This window comes from Tubulanus polymorphus, chromosome 10, assembly GCF_964204645.1.
Source record: "Tubulanus polymorphus chromosome 10, tnTubPoly1.2, whole genome shotgun sequence".
In the NCBI taxonomy this organism is placed as follows: domain Eukaryota; kingdom Metazoa; phylum Nemertea; class Palaeonemertea; order Tubulaniformes; family Tubulanidae; genus Tubulanus; species Tubulanus polymorphus.
This window is the reverse complement of record NC_134034.1, coordinates 6,587,360-6,609,630: the sequence shown is the minus strand read 5'-3', so window position 1 is coordinate 6,609,630 and position 22,271 is coordinate 6,587,360. Positions and strand designations below refer to the sequence as shown.

At 37.7% G+C, this 22,271-nt stretch overlaps 1 protein-coding gene across 2 annotated transcripts in view; it reads right to left on the bottom strand.

Moving 5' to 3' along the window:
- The window catches only part of LOC141911713 (syndetin-like), a 74,575-nt gene that overhangs the window by 32,421 nt on the left and 19,883 nt on the right, over positions 1-22,271 (bottom strand). The window contains exons 8-12 of one of the 2 annotated variants that reach the window (XM_074802726.1): positions 19,981-20,122; positions 19,698-19,838; positions 17,864-17,990; positions 14,054-14,255; positions 13,752-13,941 (exon numbers count right to left, since the gene is read on the bottom strand). In XM_074802726.1, the coding sequence (XP_074658827.1) occupies positions 13,752-13,941; positions 14,054-14,255; positions 17,864-17,990; positions 19,698-19,838; positions 19,981-20,122 (802 nt within the window). The remainder of the gene's footprint in view (positions 1-13,751; positions 13,942-14,053; positions 14,256-17,863; positions 17,991-19,697; positions 19,839-19,980; positions 20,123-22,271) is intronic. The other variant, XM_074802727.1, reaches the window with a different exon arrangement.

The following is a 22,271-nucleotide window of genomic DNA, read 5'->3' as shown; positions in this document are numbered from 1 at the left end:
GTGAATTTTTTTCATGGCGGCCATCTTGGATTATGTGACCTTGACCTCAAGTTCACTTATATCCAAATTATTCATTTTTACTTTATAGGCCCAAAAGTTATCCACAACATGCTATATAATTTTTTTGCGTCAGATACCTTGGTAACTATTTTATTAAGCCTCAAATATACCACAATAACTATGAATGGAAATTATGTAGAATTTTATTATTCATATTTGTAATATATGAAAGGAGCCCATTTCAGGGCGTAGCCTTCAGGGATATTACACTTACTTTTCATGTGTTCGTCTGTCCATCCATAGATGAAATCAAAATTTTGAAGCTTTCGGCATGCTTCAATGGATTACTTTGAAATTTAGTATAATGGTATATCTACCCTATAGAGTTAGAAGTGGGCATACTATCCCTGGACCCCTAGTTTGCCATTGACATCTAATCTCGTGACCCCTTGTTATTTTGAATTGTCTTTTTTTAATTTTTGCTCATTTAAATTTCTATCAACAAAATGTAGGTAATAAAATGGCAGGAATGAATTCAGAATTACCCGAGTGAATGATTAGATGGATACGCTAAAATCTTTAATTTAATCATGTACTTCGATTTAAACAACAACAAAAAAAAAATATGTAAACTCGACCGCCGATAACACAACTATTTCTGTACTTTGATTTCCGATTTCAAAATCAAACCCCCTGTTTCGCACCCAGCAGGTGTGGTAGGTCTGTAAGGGACACTCAATCAGAAAATCAAACAAAATTTACCAACCAAATAAATAACAGGGACAATCCCTATTTTAAGATTTAAAAAAAAATCTTTAATTGGAATAAAAATTGTTTCATATTATGATTATGTTTATAGTTCTTTTGGATCTTCATAGGACACCTGAATCGTAGGGGGAAGAATATGCTGTGGAAAACCTGCACAACAACTTCATGGATGCTTTTCCGGAATTAATGAAATACATTTCTGAAAATGTTTTGAGAAATATATTTCAAATGCAAAAAAATATATTCGCAATGAAAAAAATATATATTGCGAAATACACAGAATCAAAAATATATTTTTTGAAAATAAATATATTCGAAACGCATTTTCAAAAATATATCTTTCGCGAAAACTCAAAAACAAAAATATTTTTAGAATATAAAAATATATTTGAAACTCGTTTCTAGAAATATATTTTTTCACGAAAACACTAAATGGAAAAATACAGTTTTTCAAAAATAAATATTCGGAATGCATTGAAGAAAATATTTTTTTCGCAAAAATATATTCCAAAATCAATACAAAATCAGAAATATATATATTTTTTTTCGAACAAATATATTTCATTTTCTTAAAGGCATGGTCTCAAATAAACCTGAGGGATCTCTTTCGGACTTCATCTTTCGTTTTATCAGTGTGCGATTCTCTATTTTATCGTTACAACATGAAATAGTGTTTCTTCAATGGTTACCGAGGAATCTCTACCAGACCTGAAGCGACGATGACGATATCTCCCATTCATCCAAATCAGACGATTCGTGCCAGTTAGCATGGCAGACGGATACTGAACTGGAGATCAACCCGAGCCCAGTGACAGTCTACCGGTTACCAGAGAATACCCAGTGCTTGGCAATTGCCCGCAGCCCCGTGACTGGTCATACGGTCACAATAATTTGGGCCACATGCGCAGGGAAGCGAGGGCTGGGGGTATTCTTTGTATGTCACAATATTATATTGAATTACCGCGAGACAAAGCGTTTTTTTGAAGGACAGGCAAAACAATTAGAAAACCAATAGATGTTTTTAAAATGTATTATGAAATATATTAAATTCTAAATAGAGTAAATTTGACGCGTCATTCTAATTTTGCTATTCTAATTTTGACAGTATATCCATGCCATATGAATGGCATTTATTATATTATGTGGTGAGATAGATGTGAAAAATTTGATGAATTGAATTGTCTATGAAAAATTGTAAACCTTTTAGGATCAAATGTTTTGATTCTTGTAGAATGGTTCTAAAGTAACTTTCTGTTTGCAACTGGATGGCACAAATTTTAACCACTGGATGAACACAGCTGATATTTTGTTATTAGGGGGAAATAGGGGTTGAATTTATACGGAAAGTTTCGTGCTCTAGCTTTAAAAAGCTGTTTGGAAGTACATTTTGCAAGTGAATTTTCCCCCATTCTACTAATCGATGCTTTACCATGTTTCTTGATAATGAAATCACTGGGTAATCCCTTTAGCAACCAATTTCAATGTTGGATGCTGTAGGGCTATCCCAGTGATGTCATTATCAAGAACGTACATATAGAACATAGTATTGATTGTTTTGCAATGCGAGTGAGTTTTGGAGAAACTCATTACCAAGTTGGACATGCACAAATAATACGGAGTGCACCAAGATAGTGATCTTCAATCCAAGAAAAATACATTTTATCGCTCAAACTAAAATTACTCATTTGGTCGTACTGGACCCATGGTCCTAATTAAAGATATGTGAAACTTTGTTTTTGCCCACTAAGCACTGTGCCCAATATGAATAATATCTATATATTGATAATCCGTATGTGGAGTATTCTTTCAATGATTGCTTGTTTTTGTTCTGATCGATTTCTCCTTTTTTTAAAGCGCAATGATTACTGTTTAGAAGAAAATGTTTAAACAAAATCAAATTTGTATAGGTACCAGTATATGAAATGTTAAAGCAGAAAATGAAAAATGACCGATCTGAATAAATGTTAGAATTTCCCTCATACCAGTCTTACACCTGTCACAGAAATGTAATGAACTAGACGTATCGGCCCCACTCCGCGCGGTTGCGCCACCGCGCAGGATTTACGCGAAGCAGCAGAACACAAACACAGCCACTCTCTCAATTTTCGATGATAGAAATCGTGTGTGCATTTCAATTATTTCGGCTGTTAGGGTTTTAAGGCACAATATAAGTTGATGATGTGATATGGCGATGTTAATTAATGATATTTCCGCAGTGAAGCCAGTCACGAACGGTGCCGATTGAGTGTACAGCTGCCAAAAACACTGAAATGTGCGTAGTTGCGTAACTATTTGCAGTGAATTGCAGACGAAACATGAAGCCTTAACGGCCATTTTAAAAAAAATTATACCAATCGCAATTGTGAAATAAAAATGAGATAAAACCTAAGTTACAATTCTGGCCATTTCTAAAATTTTATCAATTATTACTAATTTTTAGTCAGTGCGGAACGTTTACTTTTCCAACAATAATGAGGGGTGGTAGGTAGTCATGCAATTCAAGTCATCATTTATTACACGTTACTTCCGTGTTGTTGAAAATCTCGCGAGTCCTGGACTAAACCCCAATGAACAATGTGATCTGTGTGCTGGCCACAAATGCACACAGATCACACTACACTACCCATAACACACTCCAGTACCCACAGCTTTTATATATCCATCCAAATATTTAGTGGCTTTCTTCCTGGATTACAGGAGAAAATGTGGAGAAGGTTTTTCAAGAATTAACGATGTGAAAATAAGTAAATGGTGTATTTTTGTACACTAATCTCATCCCTATCAGGTATATTTGTTGTAGGCCATTGATTTCACGTTTAGAACATAATGATTAAACAAGAGGCCCATGGGCCTTGAAGCATTGGTAGATTATACTGTGGTATTTTCGGTCCAGGCGATTTCGGCCCTAATTTCGCGTTCAAAGACATATAATTCACGAACTATGCTTCGGAAGTTAACGGGATTAGTTTCGTTAGAAGCAGGAAGCTATTAGCTTTCATATCATGCCAGGATTATCAAAATCGGATGAGAAATAACGAAAAAGTAAGCGACTGAAGTTGAGTAGTTTGTGAGCGTCGTTAGCCCCCTTGTTATTTTATATAGACTATATACATTGGATTAACAGATTATGGTTTTGACATAACCTACAACTCTGATACGAGCCCCTGTGGACGGTACGGCTTTTGAAGTGTTGCCTGCACACTGTTCGCAGCCAGAAGGACTCGAACCCACTTTTCACTCAGCATTGATAGTGGATTCAACAGCATCACGCCTTATCTCACTGAGCTACCGAGGCCGCTCGATTCAATTCCAAAAAACTACAGCAGCGGCAAATAACCATCGCAATATTGCAATTTACGACAAACAACGCGTAAATTCAATCACTGTTGTTTAACGCACGCAAAAGATAATCAAAGGTATTTTTTCCCGGCGCGCATTACAAAGCGAATCTCTGCCGAGTGCGTAAGAGGGTGCTACCGCCTTATGAGTGCGCAGCAGGCGGGTAGGGCGTCCTAAAGTGAAAACTTATATTAGAATATAGACGACGAGTCACGAGTAGGCTGCCGTTCCACTGCTCTAGAAATACGTATTCTGACGCTGAGAATTAATCCCAAATAATCCCATGGATACTGATAGTTGGAATAACAGTGATATCCAAACACTGTGATATTTATAAAGCGGAGGTACATAATTTTATGTTTTTCTATTCAGAAGAGGCTGTTCCCCATTCTTTACTGCCAATGTCGATGCGGACATATCGCTACGCGATTGTTTAACCCGCTCTCATCTACCAGATAATGAATGAGAAAAATGTGATCGAATAACTTTTTGGACCATTAAATCAGAAATCTGGCGATGCTATGTTGTGGGGAATAATTGAAACATTTTTTTTTAGTAATTTTCAGCTGTATCTAATGTTTTACGTGAACGGAGTGACAATTTGAAGTTACTATGAAAATGAGAAGAGTCGGCGCTATTTTTTCGTACTACTATTTTCGATCCATTTTACTAGCAATGGCATGACGTCATAGACGTCAACCAATGCTAAAAATTTGATTAGTTTCTGTTATATCTGCAGTTGACCTAATATCATACAATCCAATGACTACCGGTATAACATATTTGATTTGGGATGGTAAACGCATCGAGTTTCAAGTCAGCTAATCTTTACACAATTTGTATGAAACATAGCATGAATTTCCGTAGTGGAACTTGAATTATCGCCTAACTGAAATAACGAAAATCACTGGTCCTAAATGATTCAGAAAGTATCAACTGTATTTTGAATGTATGACATGAATTATATTAAAATATTCCATTGGCAGAATATCCACCTTCCACGTGGTTTACAATTCTAGGGTTTATAAATATATCAGAATTATCTTGTATAGTTTGTAAATTTGCTAATGCTTTTTTCCTAATAAAGAGATTTCCAATTTTCATTGAAAATTCTTTTGTTTCTGTTGTCAGATGTATCTGGATATTGAAAGCTTTGAGTGACTTTCATTCCCTCAATTAGCAGAGATGCTAGGGCCAAAGTACCAAAATTCCGGAATTTAGAACGGGCGTCTTTGCATCGCCGGAGATGCAGTGTCACGATCGGCATCTTTCATCTGAAAATACGACGGCAGGCATTCGTTGTGCTTCACATCCCTCGCTGCCTTCTTATGCCGCGCGCTATCCGGGTGACGAAGAATATCTTTTTTCCCGCCACTACCGTATTTGACCTGGTCTTTACAAACGACACTGTACGCCACGCCAGCTAAGTCTATCTTACGAATGTAGTTCGATAAGTAGACCTGTTACTGTCCTTACACTCTAGCCATTGCCAGTTAAATTTATTTTTTATACCGCTGTCAATTGCCTTTATATCGGCCGACTCCCGACTGACAATCTTTCCGTGCGTGCTCATTTTGCAGACCGTCCCGCAAAAAGAAAGTTACAAAGCTGCGTGCCTCAGGAAATAGCACGCGCGTGGTTATAATTAAGATGATATTTATTAAATATTACCTTAATTATTACCACGTGCATCTTCACATTGTTGGCCGTCAGCGGGACGATGTACAACGGCGCGTAAAGATAATTGCCTTTCAATTGGAAATGGCGTCACAACAGTGGCGCTCCGTCTACGCACGCACAGATACCACAACAAGCGCACATATATACATTGTAGCAGAACATCCTCGGAAACGGAGACCAAGATAAAATAACACAGAAGCGACGACGAGTACAAACAAACGAACGCTTTTACGGTCCGTGCCATTACTGGTCACCTAAATTTCCGGAATTCCGGATATTTCCGGAAAACTAGCATCTCTGAATTAGAGCCATATTTCAAAAATGTGATTAGTGAAGAGTAGAGAAAATTCCGATAAACCAAGGAGAAATATGGAAGATGTATACCTTACTCGGACGAAGCTCTGTAAGAAAGCCTATCGCAATTGTTATGAATCGACCCAGACCTAGGGCCGGTTGCTCAAATGTTTGTTAGAGTGAGAGAATGGATAGTTGACATAGTGACAATTCGAAGTTCAATGTTACTATGGTATTAAGTAGCTAACTCGCCTCGATTTCCACCGTGCAATAACCTAATTATCCCACACCCTTTGAAAAGCGCTTTGATCTGCGCAATTTCATTGATATCACTATACTTTGCAGCCATTATAAAATCGAATTCGACAGCATTCGACACAGCGCTAGAGAGTGATGTCACGAATAATGAAATACGGATTGAACACAGTGCATTACTCCCTATGACATTTTATAATTTTTACCTGATTGTGGATTAACTTTTTTTCATTATATATGGCCCTGCTGATTTGCAAGAAAAACCAGTGACGTTTGTTGATGACAACAGAATTTGCGATGGTTGTCTCTTGGAATCAGTATAAAGGACTGGAGTCTTCATTGCAGTTCGGCCTATTCGACAACCGGTACTGTGATACACCAGATGCTGGTTTAAAGTTCTGCGATGAAAATATACCCAGCATATCAAATAGTATTTATAATTGATTGTCATAATGAGAAATGTTAATTTGTATTGTAGAAAACGGTAATAAACACCAGTTTGAAATTACGCCGAAGCATTTAGTCTTTCATGTTGTCTCCGTCTACAACATGAAGTTTTAAATCCGCTGTATGATGTCTCAAGACGAGGATCAACCGTCAACAGCCGAAAGAAGACAGAAATTAAAGGGCACTTGCGCTTGCCTGGCAGGGTGGCTTACTCGTTCGCTTGAGAAAGTAAAATCAACAAAAGAACAGTCAGATTTTCACAGAGAATCATTGAAACAACTTATTGCTGGCTGTTTAAAATCACTACTGTCGGCCCACCAGTCATACATTTCAGTTTAAGAAGATGCGGATGAAATTGAGGCCGCAGAAGAATGGCTAGAGAAATATTTTCAGCAAGCTATGACAGGTTTGACGGAGTTAAGACAAACCCCTTAACACAACTCAGCAACTTCAGATTCAACATTGCAGCCAACGCAAGCCTTGTCAACCGATAACCTGAATCCAGAGGCTCCACCAACCGACAACCTGAGACCAGATGATGTACCGACTGATCATCTGAATCCTGATGCATCACCATTCACAACATCATCTCCACTGACGGCTACGAGACCAGTCGATGCATGGCTCGACGAATTAGTGCACGGAGTTGAAACAACTAACATCGTGAGTTCAGAAGTTGAAACAAATAACATCATGAGTTCAGAAGATTCATCATTGGAAGTCCTGTTAGTAAAAATGAACACCGACAGAGATCTGCAAAAAGTGGAACTGCCAATATTCGATGGGTCGCCTCTTCAGTGGCCGCTATTCGTAGAACAGTTTCACGCCCAGGTGCATTTACCGCCGGACGTCAGAGATCTACGAAGAATGGATTTACTGCAATCACACGTAAAAGGTGAGGCAAAAAAGCTCATCCAGGGTTTAGGTTATAGTGCTAAGAATTACGCTCAAGCTCTGCAAGAGCTTAAATTTGCATTTGGGCATCGTGTAACTGTTGCGCGTGTATACATTAATTGTGTTACTTTGGGGTTGCAAGTTCGCTCGGGGGACTCTGTTGCTTTGAGAGATTTTTATGTATTTGTCAGGGATTGTATCACTACCCTTGGTCAACTTAATTACTGTTATCAATTAGGGAGTAGTGATCTGTTAGAAAAAGCATCACGCAGAAATCCAACTGAAAAGCGGGCAAAATGGAATGATTTTGTACCAAATGTCTCCAAAATGCGTGAAGCTACGTTATATGCGATTCTTCAGCGATTTCTTAAAGATTGTGTTGATTCTGAGCTTGGGCCATACTTTATTCCATATAAATCTAGATCTAATACTGAAGATACATTTCCAGGTAGAGCCAACTCTGGAAAACACACTTCTTTAAACACTTACACTGAGAAAAGTAATTCTGAGTGCCCACTTCATGAAGAGTTTTATCATTTGTCAAGGTGTCAGTTATACATAGGAAAAATCATAGGTGATCGATATGATATTGTCAGACGAAATCGTTTATGCTATAATTGTTTATATCCCAGTCATGTGGTTGCTAACTGTCCATCTGCTATCGTTTGTAAAATAAGAGGCTGCGGTAGAAGACATCACACTAGTTTGCATAAATCAGATTTTAGGCAAAATATTGTTAAATCAAATTCAAAGGAAGAAGTAGGTAATTTGAGCAATCAAACGCGTAATACATCAAATGTCTATTTTCAGGTGATACCTGTTGCAGTGATCGGAAAGAATGGTCGCACCGTTGCCACTCATGCGTTGCTGGATTCAGCTAGTGACATTAGCCTTATCAACAATGAATTAGCTCAAGAATTGGGTTTAAAGGGTAAGAAGCAAAGCCTTACCATTAATACCATGTCAACGAGCGTTACTGAAAACTCTCAACGTATGTCGTTCAAACTGAGGGCTTTAAATGCTCCATGTACTAAATCTGATATACTTACTAGTAGTGGGGTCAGCGTATACAAAATCTGGATCATTTTGATGCTAAACTCAGAATAAGGCTCTTTGTCAATCACAATTTAAACATTTGGAAGATTTGCCAATTGCAGATGAAAATCGAAGTGAAGTAAAGATTTTAATTGGCGCTAATGTTCCCCGTGCGCATGTTCAGCATGAAATTCAGGAAGGGCTCTCTGATCAACAACCAGTGGGGATTCGAACCCCCCTAGGCTGGTGTATTTTGGGTTCATCATCGTTTTTGCTTACTGATTTATGTCAGGCCATCGTAAACAATACTGACTCTGAAGAGTCATCTCTTGATAATTTAGTTGAACGTTTCTGGGATACTGAGTCATTTGGAGTGGCTTTTAAGGAGTCTAAAGGGTCTATCGAGGATCAAAGATGTTAACAAATTCTAAAAGGATCTACAAGACTCGTTGAAGGTCATTATGAAATAGGCATGTTATGGAAATCAGATGATTCAGTTTTTCCTGATGGTAGGAATCTGGCGTTAAGTCGATATAATAATTTAGAGCGTAAGGTGGAAGGGTTCTGAGGATAAAGGTTTAGCTTATTGTGAAACTCTGAATGGCTATATATCTAACGGGTATGCCTCTAAGTTAACGGAGTGAGTTAGCGTTTTCAGGGTCACGGATTTGGTATATTCCTCATCATTGTGTGCTGAACCCGAACAAACCAGGGAAAGTTCGAGTGGTTTTTGATGCTGCTGCTGCTGCTGCTGCTATAGAGGGCGTTAGTCTTAACAGTGAACTTCTGAGGGGCCCAGACCTTTTAAACAGTCTTTTTGGTGTCATACAAAGATTTAGGATAGGTCCAATAGCAATCGTTTCTGATGTTCAGGCTATGTTTCACCAGGTTCGCGTACTTCAGACAGATTTGCATTCTCTCAGGTTCTTTTGGAAAGAAGATATTCGTGTCCCAGGGCCTTCTGATATCTATAAGATGAATGTTCATATATTTGGAGCAAAAGATTCTCCGTGTTGTGCAAACTATGCACTAAAGCGTTCTGCACTGGACAATATAGATTCTCATTCTTCGAGTGCTATAAATGTCGTATTGGATGAATTTTATGTAGACGATTTATTAGCCTCCGAAAATGATGACAAGAGCGCTATTGAGTTAGGGTTTGAAGTGTCAACAATTGTAAGCATGGGTGGATTTCATTTAACTAAGTGGATTTCAACAAGCCAGAAAGTTTTGAATGCATTTCCAGAAAACGAGCGGTCCAACCCGAAGCTTAATTTAGATTTTGACGACCTTCCGATTGGAGAGGGCATAGGGCATCAGATGGAACGTAAATTCTGATCAGCTTGTATTCAGCCCTGTACTACATGATCGTCCACCTACTAAACGGGCTGTACAGAAGTTCTGTGTGTTCGATATTTGACCCCAATGGGTTTCTCTCCCCGTTAACCTTTAAAACTAAATGTTTAATCCAGGATCTCTGGAGATCAGGGTTAGATTGGGATGAACGAATTGAGGGTCTGTTGTTAGATAGATGGTGTAACTGGCAGTCAGAATTATGTTCCCTAAATTCTTTTAGTATACCGCGTTATTTCGGTCCACATCCAAAAAATTCTGTGATTGAATTACATGCATTTTCGGATGCTTCAGAGTCCGGGTTTGGTACAGTTTTGTATATGCGTATTTCTAGTGAAAGCGGTGATGTTCTCTCGTGTTTGTTTGTAACGAGTAAAATGCATGTAGCCCCAATAAAACAGAAACTGACAATTCCTAAACTTGAACTGCAGGGTGCAAACATGTCAGTAAGACTAGTTCAATCAGTTTTGACGGAACTTCGATCGCTTTCATTCTCTAGAGTAGTCTATTGGACAGACTCTGTAACTGTGCTTTGTAACGTTAATATTGAATCGACGCGGTTCAAGACTTTTGTAGCTGTCAGGGTGTCAGAAATTCGAGAAAGTTCGAATCCTAGTGGTTGGCATTACTTAAAATCAGCTGAAAATCCTGGTGATGATTGTACGCGTGGTTTATCAGCATCTCAGCTATGTGCTGATCATCGCTGGTTCTTAGGTCCAGAATTTCTTAGGTCTAGGGAGGATTCTTGGCCACTGTATCCTATTGATACTGTCAGTTTATCTAGTGATGATGTCAATTCACGTAAGAAAGCGCTTCATCAGAGTAAATGTGTAAATAATACGTGTTCCAATGTAGTGAACACTCGTTCATTGAATCACAATAGAATGACACTTACAGGCCTAATCGACCTGTATACGTGTTCGTCTTATTACGTTCTGCACCGTAAGTCAGCTTGGATTTTGAGTGCAATTAAGAATTTTGCTGCAGGTTGTTCTTCCTTCCAAATCTCACCAATTACTGATTGGTGTCTGTGCCTTGAAGAACTCAATGAAGCAGAGTCTGTACTACTCATTGATGCGCAACGAAATGTTTATAGTGATGAAGTTCGGTCATTGGTTGCCCGTAGCAAAGTATCAAAACAAAGCTCAATTAGAAATCTTTGCCCATTTTATGATGGAGATTTCATTAGAGTAGGGGGTAGATTATGTAATGCACCGATTGGTGCTGAAGCTAAACATCAGATTTTATTGCCTCCCGGTCACCTTATGTCTTATCTAGTAGTGAAGTACATGCATCAAAAGGTGCATGCTGAAATGGAGCACGTTGTTGCTTCGACTCGTCTAAGATTTTGGCCCGTGAGGGCGAGGTGAATTGCTAAAAGGGTCATACGTGACTGTCGAGTTTGTCATAGACGTAGTGTATCACCCAACATTACGCTAATGGCGGACCTACCAACTTGTCGCGTATCCGGATTTTCTTGACCATTTCAATATACCAACTATTTTGGTCCTATGTTAACTAAAAGAGGAAGGTCTTTGATTAAACGATGGGGATGTACTTTTACATGTCTCGTCAAGTGAGCTATTCACTTAGAGTTAGCCGAATCTTTAAGTACAAATGACTTTATAACAGTTTTGAGAAACTTCATTGGTCGTCGGGGTTCACCTCAAGAATTATTCAGTGACAATGACTCGAACTTTGTTGAGGCAGAAAAGGAATTGAAAAATGTTCTAAAAGATTGGAATCAAAAGTGTATTAATTCATTCTTACTTCAGAAGGGTATCATTTGGCATTTTATACCCCCTCATGCTCCCCATTTTGGAGGGGCATGAGAGCGTCTAGTTGGTTCTGTAAAGAGAACACTTAGGGTAGTCCTAAAAGGTAATTGCATATTAGATTCAGTACTGCATTCAGCACTTATAGAAGTAGAAGCGACGATAAATAGCTGCCCACTTACGTCCAACAGTAGTGATGCTAATGATTTCACAGCAATCACCCCGAATCACTTTTTACATGGGGGCGCCAGCGACGTAATGCCTCCAGATAGATTCGAGACGCAAGAAATTAATAGTCGCAAAAAATGGCGTCAGACACAAATCATAGCTGATCACTTTGGGCGACTGTGGCAGAAGGAATACCTTCCGACTCTCACTGCAAGAGGTAAATGGTTTGGTGATTGTAAAAATGTCAAAGATAATTATTTAGTTCTTTTAGTTGATAAAAACTTGCCAAGGATACGTTGGTCATTGGGGCGTGTAGTTTGCACAATCCCAAGTAAAGATGGCAGAGTGCCAACTGTAAGGATTCGAACCTCAGACAGATCTGAGTATTTGCGGCCCGTGACCAAGGTTTGTGTCCTTGAAGAATCTGTGACTTAATTATTACGAATAAATTTAAATGCATGGTGCTTCAAAAATCCGATTGTCTTTGTACTTAAAATTCTTTGTAACTGTTGTTAAGCCATTAATCGTAACTATTTGATTGACACCATTATTTGTAACTGGTGTCAAGTGGGCGCTGTTAGATTTTATATTTAGAGTATTATTAATGTTATTCCAGTTTGTAGTATTCTATTTAGGATTATTGTAATATCAAGGCGAATATTGCATTCACAATAGCTTATCCTAAGCCGCTCACTGTGTGTAACGGTTTGACTAGTTTATAAACGGGTCCTGATTTGTCACCAGTAGTAATACTCTGTATGTTACTCCCCGAATGTCATGTTGGCGATTAGGCCGTACGATTTGTTAGTACATATATACAAGTACATTAATTCAGTAATTTAGTTATTGCATTTATATATATATATATATATGTATATATATATATAATGGGAAATGTTAATTTGTATTGTAGAAAACGGTAATAAACACCAGTTTGAAGTTACGCCGAAGCATTTAGTCTTTCACGTCGTCTCAGTCAACAACAGTTGTCTATGAGGTGTGGTCTTTGGATTTGCCATACAGTAGGTCCTGCCAGTGGGCCTATAATCTGGCCATATTTTTTTGACTAAAAAGGAAATGCTGACTATGAATAGTGCCTGCTGATTCAGTAGTCCATTACAAACTTTGAAATTGTCAAGAGGAAGTCTCAATCCAGTGTGGTTCCAACAGGATGCTGCGCAATGTTTTTCAGCAGGCAAAACAATTGGTGACAGAATCTCAGCGCTCCAAACTGTTAACGACTGGGCCCTATGATCACCTGACCTAAATACACTGGACTTTTACTTGTGGGGCTCGCAGAAGGACAATATGTACCAAAACAAACCAGAAACTATTGATGATTTAAAGAGAAACATCTGCAATAACACAGATGATGTACTGAGCAATTTCAACAATAGACTGAATCATGTGATAAAATTGAAAGGTTCTCCCATCTAGCATATTTTCTAAACTAATTGGATTTTAGTGAAGTAATTTTTTTTTTGTGGTGAAAAGTATTATTGTAGTCCATCTCTCCTCAAGATTTGGCTGATTTATCTCAAGGGGTTTGAAAATGACAGGCAGTTTTTTGTGTATAGTAATTAATGGGACACCCTGTATATAGGGTACGGTCAAATTGCAGAAGTAAGTACTTTGCCATATGGGCCTATGGCTAAATATCCATTTCTAATATAAGATATTGCGCTTTGATCGATGCATCATTTGTCCATTCATGAAACTGTAAATATTATAAAAATTCTTTACCTGTAATTGTAGAGAACCAAAGGTCTTTTTTACCGGACAGAGCTCCCAGCCTTCATTCTCGAGGAACATTCGTAACTCATCAACGCGGCTGCGGTGATAATTGTGAAAATAACTCAGACTTTGCTTTCGTATAGATTCTTGGAGACTCTCTGACTGGCTGCCACAGAACTCTTCACCAATTTCAACCATCCTTAGAAATAAAACATTTATCAGTGTGTATCAATCAGGTGTTATAGAAATGTATTTCAATCAACATGTGCATTGAATTCAAAGGCTCATATCAGAAAAGGCGATCCACTGACCTTGTGACAACATTGAGAACTTTGATAAACTCATCAAATTTGAAGTATGCAAGATCTGTACTAAGAATATAATGACGAACTTTCAGCTGGACATCCTGCCAGATACGAGCTAGACCATGTTCTAGTTTACGCTGGACATAGCGACGATTTTGACTTATTTCTGTATTCCCGCTACTACCATCAGCCAGTGATTCCTCTATGCCTGTAAATTTACAATCAAATGTTTCTTTTGGTCGAATGGCTAGCCGCATGTTATTTCACCAAATAAATCATGAGAAATCATCAAACTAAATATTGAAGACTTACTTATCAGCAGTGCATGCCAAATAATGAGATAAATACATTCCCTAAGCTAGTCTGACTGGTGATGTTTTAGGTCATTAAGTGACAATTGCCCCCTATGCCTGAAATCTGTTTTCAGGGTTTAATGGGGCCATAGAAAACAGGTGGCAAACGAATTTGCTAATCAGGATCTAGAGGTCCAGGGAGACCATGCGCACTTGGAAAGTTGTCTGAAATGCTTGACAATCTGACAGTTCAAAAATTCAATACCCTAGTAAACATATACCACATGGGGCTTGACGCGACAGCTTCACAAATTATAAATGACCTGTCCTTCAATCAATTTCATATTTCAAATATGCTAGAAGGGCTTGTCTAGGAACGGATCCAAGGATCCATGAACATTGAACATTTTCCCCAATGACTCAGACATGCTCCGCACAGCATAAACCGCTGAATGATTTGTTTTACGTAAAACATACACTGTGTATGGAATTAAAATGAAGTTTGTTTCTTTGTCGTTTTAAAAGGCGCGATTAACATAAGCTCCTGCCCCTGACCAATCAAATCTTTTTTAACATTCAGGTGTCAAGAATATGTATGGCCTTTGACCTCAACCATTGATATACGATTTGCCAGATTAGGTATCTAATCAATTGATTTGTTTATAACTGTGCCGAATTAAAAATTGTTAAAATTGAAACAAGTACATTGAATATGTGCCCGCTTTTACTTTACCAGCTTTAATACAGTCACTATTAGAATGAATGGCAGCTTATTGGAACATTGCCAGTTTCTTGGAAACTTAAACTAGGCCACATGTCAAGGCATGTTTTCACACGATGCACACTAGAATTCAAACGTACGTAGCTCATAGTCGGTCGGCCGTTTTTATCAAAAATAAAATTTATTTCAATGAATCCCAGAAAAAAGTTTTCACTCGGTACCTCTGAAGTCGGGTTGGTCGGGTTACGACAAACAGACCATTATTTTGGGATGGCCTAAAATTCATATGATGTCACATATCAGAGAGTGGCTGAATATTGGGTCTTGGAAACCTCTTCCAATGTTGGCCACGGAAGCTAAAATACCGGTACAGAAGAAATCGGCTATTTGATCGTTTTAAATCCTGGAATTTACCACTACAATATTCAGACCTCGACAGACCTTATAGTTTGCTGCTTAGTATTTTCAGGTCACAAGAAATTACAATTCATAACAAATTCAATCGAACAGAACACAGAGCTCATCTTCTGCTACGATTATTCAGCCTTTTTTCATGTCAAACGTGCACGCGTTACAGCATCACCTTTAATAGTGTACTGTACGAGCTTGTGTGTGTGTGGTGTAGCACTCCGCGTGCATGTGGAGGCCTAGTGTAAGTGAATATTCGCTTACACCTCAATGTCAATCAAAACAATCACCGGGTATTAAAATGAAACAATACCTATGGCAGATGAGTGAAATAATTACATCCTCACCAGCAATGAGCATTTGAAATCGGCACGTATACGGAACCTAGTCCAATGAAACGTACGCCATTCTATGGGTTTCCCATAATTATTTTAGTAGCGCCAGAATTCCCCGTATATCCCAAAAACAGCCAATCACATTTGCTCGTAGAGACGACGTCCCCCGATCGAGGTCATTGCAATTTTATACGCAAGAGCTAAGAATTTTCCCGCCAAAAACAGTTTTTCGTCGAATTTAAACAAAGTTGACCATGTCATCGACGGAGGTTCGTCATGTCTTCAATCGCATCGATTATACGTCGTTTAACCTGAGAACCAATGAAAAAATGCTCACATAAAAAAATGAAAACATGAATTGGCTCAATGCCAACCTCATACTGCTGACAAAGGTAAACCAAAAACCTTGATTTCAGTGAGATGATTTTGTAATATATTTTAATGTTTGAAATTTTTCAAAAAGAATTATCGCGATATTTCAATTAGCAGTAACAATACTCACAACCTGAAAGGCCTAGCACTATTTTAGCATTTTGGTGACCATTCTTCAGCCCATTAGCACTCAAGCCGCTGGTATCTGCCCTGCCTATTACTCCTCAAGCCGCCCGAATCCACCCAACACTTTTTTCTTATACTGCGCAAAAATAGTCATAGTAGGATTCGAACCAACCTGATTGCTTATGATAAACTAGACCCCTTAGTTCTCAAAATACCATACAGAAATCAACATCCCCAATTTCAATTTCTCAAGGATTTGGAGTAAGTTTGGATGAATTTCAGGAGGCCAAAAGGGCACGATTTTGGTGGCCCACCTCATCAAATCTTATATATATATATATATATATATATATATATATATATATATATATATAAGCCTTGACTATTTACTACAAAAAAACACAAACATGTAATGCATGGAAATATACAGCAAATAAGCTATTCAGTATCATGATAAACTTGGATTTTCCCTTGAATTTTCTGAGGAGTAATTGACACTACATAGTGAAATTCCTGAGTGCTAATGGGTTAAGTTGTGATTTGATGAAAGATTCAAGACATTTGATGACGCCAACACATATTTGGAAGAATTGCATGCAAGTTCACATTTGCACTTCAGAGCAGCCACATTGGGTACAGGCATTCAGATAGGCACAACTCTACCAAATTCTAGCTCTTGACTATTTGTTATTACAAGTATCAATTACAAGTAAACAATTCATTAACCCAATCACAATTGTCAGATTGGCATCATTTGCCTGATAGGGAAATATCTCTACCTACCTATCTATAGGGTACTCTATTTGAATAAAGTGCAACTAATAGTTACACAGAGCACAATACATGGTAACTAATTACCTTGTTTGTGATTGGTCCAACTTTTCGACTGCATAACCTCACAAAAAGCATATATACTATCTTGATTCCTTCGAACCCAAAGAATAATGGACGACAAACTAAGTTGGTTAGAAAAATTACTCAACTCACCTGAATTACCAGTATGTCAAACCTGGTATACATAGATTATGGTGAAACTATTTGACTTATGCACCAGATCAATTTACCAAAAATGTCCAGAAATTACACATTACAGTATTTTCCGGCAAATTCCTGAAATTTCCGGAACATTCCAGCAGATATCTAATCTAGGGAGGGGTGGGGGTAAGAATTCCGGAAGATATTTTCTGGACCCACTAAACCCTACCACATCTAAACCCTAACCCTCTAAATCCTAAGACATCAAAACCTTGACATATGAGAACCAAGTGTCATTAAAATCTACCGGGAATTTCCGGCATGATTCCGGAAAGAAATCCTGCGGAATTCTGGCTATGCCCTCACCCCGGCCAGATATCTTCCGGAAAAGATCATCCAGAAATCTGACCCGGCCCGAAATATTCCGGAAACAATCCTACGGAAATTTCCGGCATGATTCTGGAGAAAAATCTTCCAGAAGTTACTTTCTGTTCTGTATAATTTCTGGACATGAATGCAATTTACATCGATCTTTTCAGCTTATATGAAATATCTGGAATCTGTCTGTGAATAGGAAATTATTTACCTCTCTCATCGGCAGCCATGTGGCATGTTTCATGCCATTTCATTGTGTGATAATAACTTTTCATCACCTCCCACAAAGCTTTGCATAAATCAGTCAAACATGGTGCGAATACTTCTGGCACTATATGCTAGAACAAAAAAAATACAGTGCAAAAAACTAGACAAACTTTGAATAATGAAATAAATGTCAAGTCTTCACATTGCAAAAGCCTAGAGGTATCTGATCCAAGTTGTTCATACAAAGATACGTTCAGTAGAATAACAGGACAAACAGTGCCCTAGTTTAAAATACATTTTTCACCATACCTTTCACTTTATTTACAACAATCGATCACAACAGTGTGATGTTGAGAAGAACAATTCGCATATTAATACTATAACTGAATTATCCAAGGCAGTATTGCCTATATTAGATCTGCGTATGCTATGTGAACTTTTAGCTGCCAATGATCAGTAGCAATAAATTTAGAAATAAAATCTATCATTTGAGAATCATTGAGAATTGCTGGCATTATTACTTGTTATCATGTGATGCACAACATAAACAAAGCGTGTTAGTAATGTTCAGGGTTCATAGTTGTCAGGCCTTGGTTAAAATAAAGACTTATCATCACCTTTGAAAAGTGAAAATCAAATGCGCAAACCATCAACAACTATCACGCCAAAACTTGAGTCCCATATAAAGTTCATGACAACACAACTAGGCCTACCTGTATTTTCCGGCGATTAAGCCGACTTGGCCAATAAGCCGAGGGCAGTTGTTTAGCCTAAAATACTAGGATTTCATAAAGTTGCCCAATAAGCCGAGGCCCATCATCAGGAGATTTTAATTCTTCACTCAATTTGTCAATTTGTTTGTCTTAATTAATGAGGCTGACAATATGCACCTGCAGATGTGGGAGAGTGCTGTGTATACTATCATTGCCGAGTCACTGTGCTATCATAGACTCGCTCACGTGATTACTAACACACAGAGCCATATACTGTAACCTATTTTCGAACACACACGGCTGACTGCTGATGCGCGTATAAACAAATGTATTAGCAACACAGTATTAGATTGACCGCAATTCACACGAGTGTATTTCGATCACAACTTTCAATTGAAAAATGAAATAGCAAAATTGCAAGTGCAAAACCTATTAAACTCTAATAGACTTTATAAACAAAGTCAAATATATCTAAAATACCAACAGCATCTAAAAGAGAGGCAGTTAAATCAACTGTAATATGTTTGAAACTGCAATTCAATTCAATGTTATCTTGCACCGCAATAAATCAATAGTTCGGCAGTTCTGATGAATCCGCGAAAGGCCTCCACCCCACCCCCTTCCACGAGTTATTCTAATTGAAGTAACTATCGAAATTTATAGATGCTCTCTAAAGTGATTCTCCAATACAGTGCCTAGCGAATACCAAATAGACTAGTTACCGGTCTATCTATAATGAATGGACCAGGCAACCAGTCTAATGCCAACAGCGCCATCTGGTGTTATATATTGGCGTAAATGTTGGGTTGACTATAAGATTATGAGCTAAGTGTAATGTCACGAGTTGACTATAAGATTATGAATTGACTGCAATATCGCGAGTTAACTATCAGATAACCAGTTGACTATAAGATAGTGAGCTAACTGTAAGATTATGAGTGGACTGCAATATTTTGAGTTGACTGCGTAATATACTGAGTTGACTGTTAGATGATGAGTTGACTATCTAAGCTTGACTGTTAAGTTACCGCTTAAGAATGTAATATTGCGAATAAGATTTTTTGCATTGATGGCGTTCCATACGCTACGAACCCTGATGTTTACAACTTTAAGAGCATCACTTACCGTACATAAATCAGAATAGTGACGTTTCTGGAAACTGCTATCACCGGTACCTGAACAGAGCTCTACATAACCTAGTACTATGTTAAAAGCAGTGTTATGTATTGCACTTGTGAAATGCATATGTAACTGATCCATGGCAGTCTGAAATGTAACCGAAAATGATAAGGCAATCTGTGTTAAATCAGAGATATGACAATTCAAAGAATACGCCCAATACTAGCTTTCACCAATATCAGAATATAAGAGCTTTTACCAGACCAAGGTATCTGGTTAACTGCAGTACCTGTGTTTTACCCAACAAACAGTAAGCTGTTTGAACCTTCTCGTAATGATGGGTATCAAAGTTATTGCAAGTTTTTGACAATGCTACGTCAAGTTGTTCTTCAATCATTTCTAATGTATCCTGAAGCTTTGAACTCAGTTCACTGAAAACATACATAGACATATTATTAGGTAATCAGTCTTAGACTGTATTAGGGCTGTCAGTCTTTTGGCAATCCTTAAGATTTATGAATAAAAGGTTTTCATCTACTCTGAATATGAACTTGAAACAAGAACCCCAAGGGGCGCTATGGCAAGCCTGAAAGTCTCACTTTATCATAACGATACCTTCAAAATAATGCAATCTGTGGATGGGTAATATTTGCCAAAATACACTCCTCATTCAATATAATTTACGCAGTACAATCGTGTTTTATAGCACAGACAGCAGGAATGAATTCCTCAGATCAATCTTTTCCCCTGGTCTTATCAAATTGAATGCAAAATAAAATCAAATTAGATGGAATTAAAATGGAATTGGATTTGATATTTTTAGCAGAATAAAAATTGGTTGAATTATCAATTCGAGCACGTTTTTAATTGGAATATAAAGGTCATCCATCCGATGAGAAAAAGTAATTTTTCGTAACCCTCGTGCAATAAACAATTTTACAGTTGCTAGACGCCTTCGTTTGGGTACTTTTGTCCTGTATTGTTGGGTCATTTTGTGATGCGTGTTTTATCATCTTTCACCTGTCCCCTGATAGATTTTGACAGTTTTAGCAACATTTAAACCGTGTGAATTTTAGTTTTCAGTTATGTAAGATTCATTTCTCAAATTTGCAACAATGCCACATGAGAGCGATACATAAAACCTGTGGTCATTTTTTGCCGCACGCATAAAAATTCAGGGTACGCAACTGTCAGAAAAAATTCTCAGAAAAATTCTAACATTCCTGGAAATGTGATAAATACCCCCTTTAAGTGAAATGTATGCCTAGTTTTCATTCTATGGCTAATTTAGCTGCAGCACGTCGATTGTCATTCCGGGTTTTCGCGCTGTTTTCTATGCTTGTATTTGAGTATTATGCGGTGTTACTTTTTCATTTTTACTATATTGTTGTTGGTATTAAGTTTGCATATAATGTCATTTATGGAATACAGTATAACCTCTATAGTGAACACTTGGGGTTTGGAAGAAATTGTTAACTATAGAGAAGAGGTGTTCACTAGGTAGCACATATTTGTGTCATGCCACCTACCAGCAGTTTGAATAACTACCCCAATATTAAGCATTAATCCAAAACAATAACAGCAGTCCATTCATAATTGTAGTCATCAATTAACCTAAGTCCTGCCTAAGGACTATTAAAGACAACTAGCCATTGGATGACATTGGGTTATGTATATATGGTATATGATGAACATCTAGATACTGATAACAATGACTCAACTAGCAAATTTTGACAGTCTAGACTCTCCGGGATGGGACCACTGTTCACTATAGAGAGGGATAATGCTCATTTTGTACCAGAAAAAGTGTTCACTGATCACTATAGAGGTGTTCACTGAATGGATGTTCTGTTCAATTGAAAATGAGTAGGGAAAATTTGGTTCCGGGCAAAAAGTGTTCACTAAGGGAGGTTTTAGTGAATGTATATCGAAGAAATTAAAGATGCCAATGTTTGGGTTTGAATGATTTTCTGACCAATTTCAGGAAGCAGAGACTAAATGGCATTTTGATTACGCGTTCACAGTTGCATGCTGCAAGAGAAAATACATATTGAGATGGAAAAAGTAATGTAATAATATATACTCAAAATTGGTAATTAAAATCAGTAACTAATGAAGACCATTTAAATCAGTAATTAATCAATTAATTTACATAGAAATCTACTGAAATTAGATGGATGGAGAAGTGATCAAAAAGCTGGATACGGGAAAATACTCAGCAGCTCCATGAGTACTCTCTATAAAGTACAAAGAATTGATTATATCAAGGAAAAAAGATTAGAAAGCATTTTCTTGTTTAGTCGGTGAAATATTAAGTCTGTATGTCAAAAAAACACACGTGATAACTAGGGGTCCAGGGACACCATGCCCACTTGGGAAGTGGTTCCAAATGCTCAACAATCTAACAATTTCAATATTCTACGCCCCCTGGTGACCATATACAGAATCCAATGACCTTGAAACTCACCACAATCATAGAACATGTCAGCAGCTACGATTTTGTAATTGATTGTGATAACAAAATATGCCTCGTTACCACTTTAATATGGAAATACTAAGTTATTCTACTATTCAACGCCC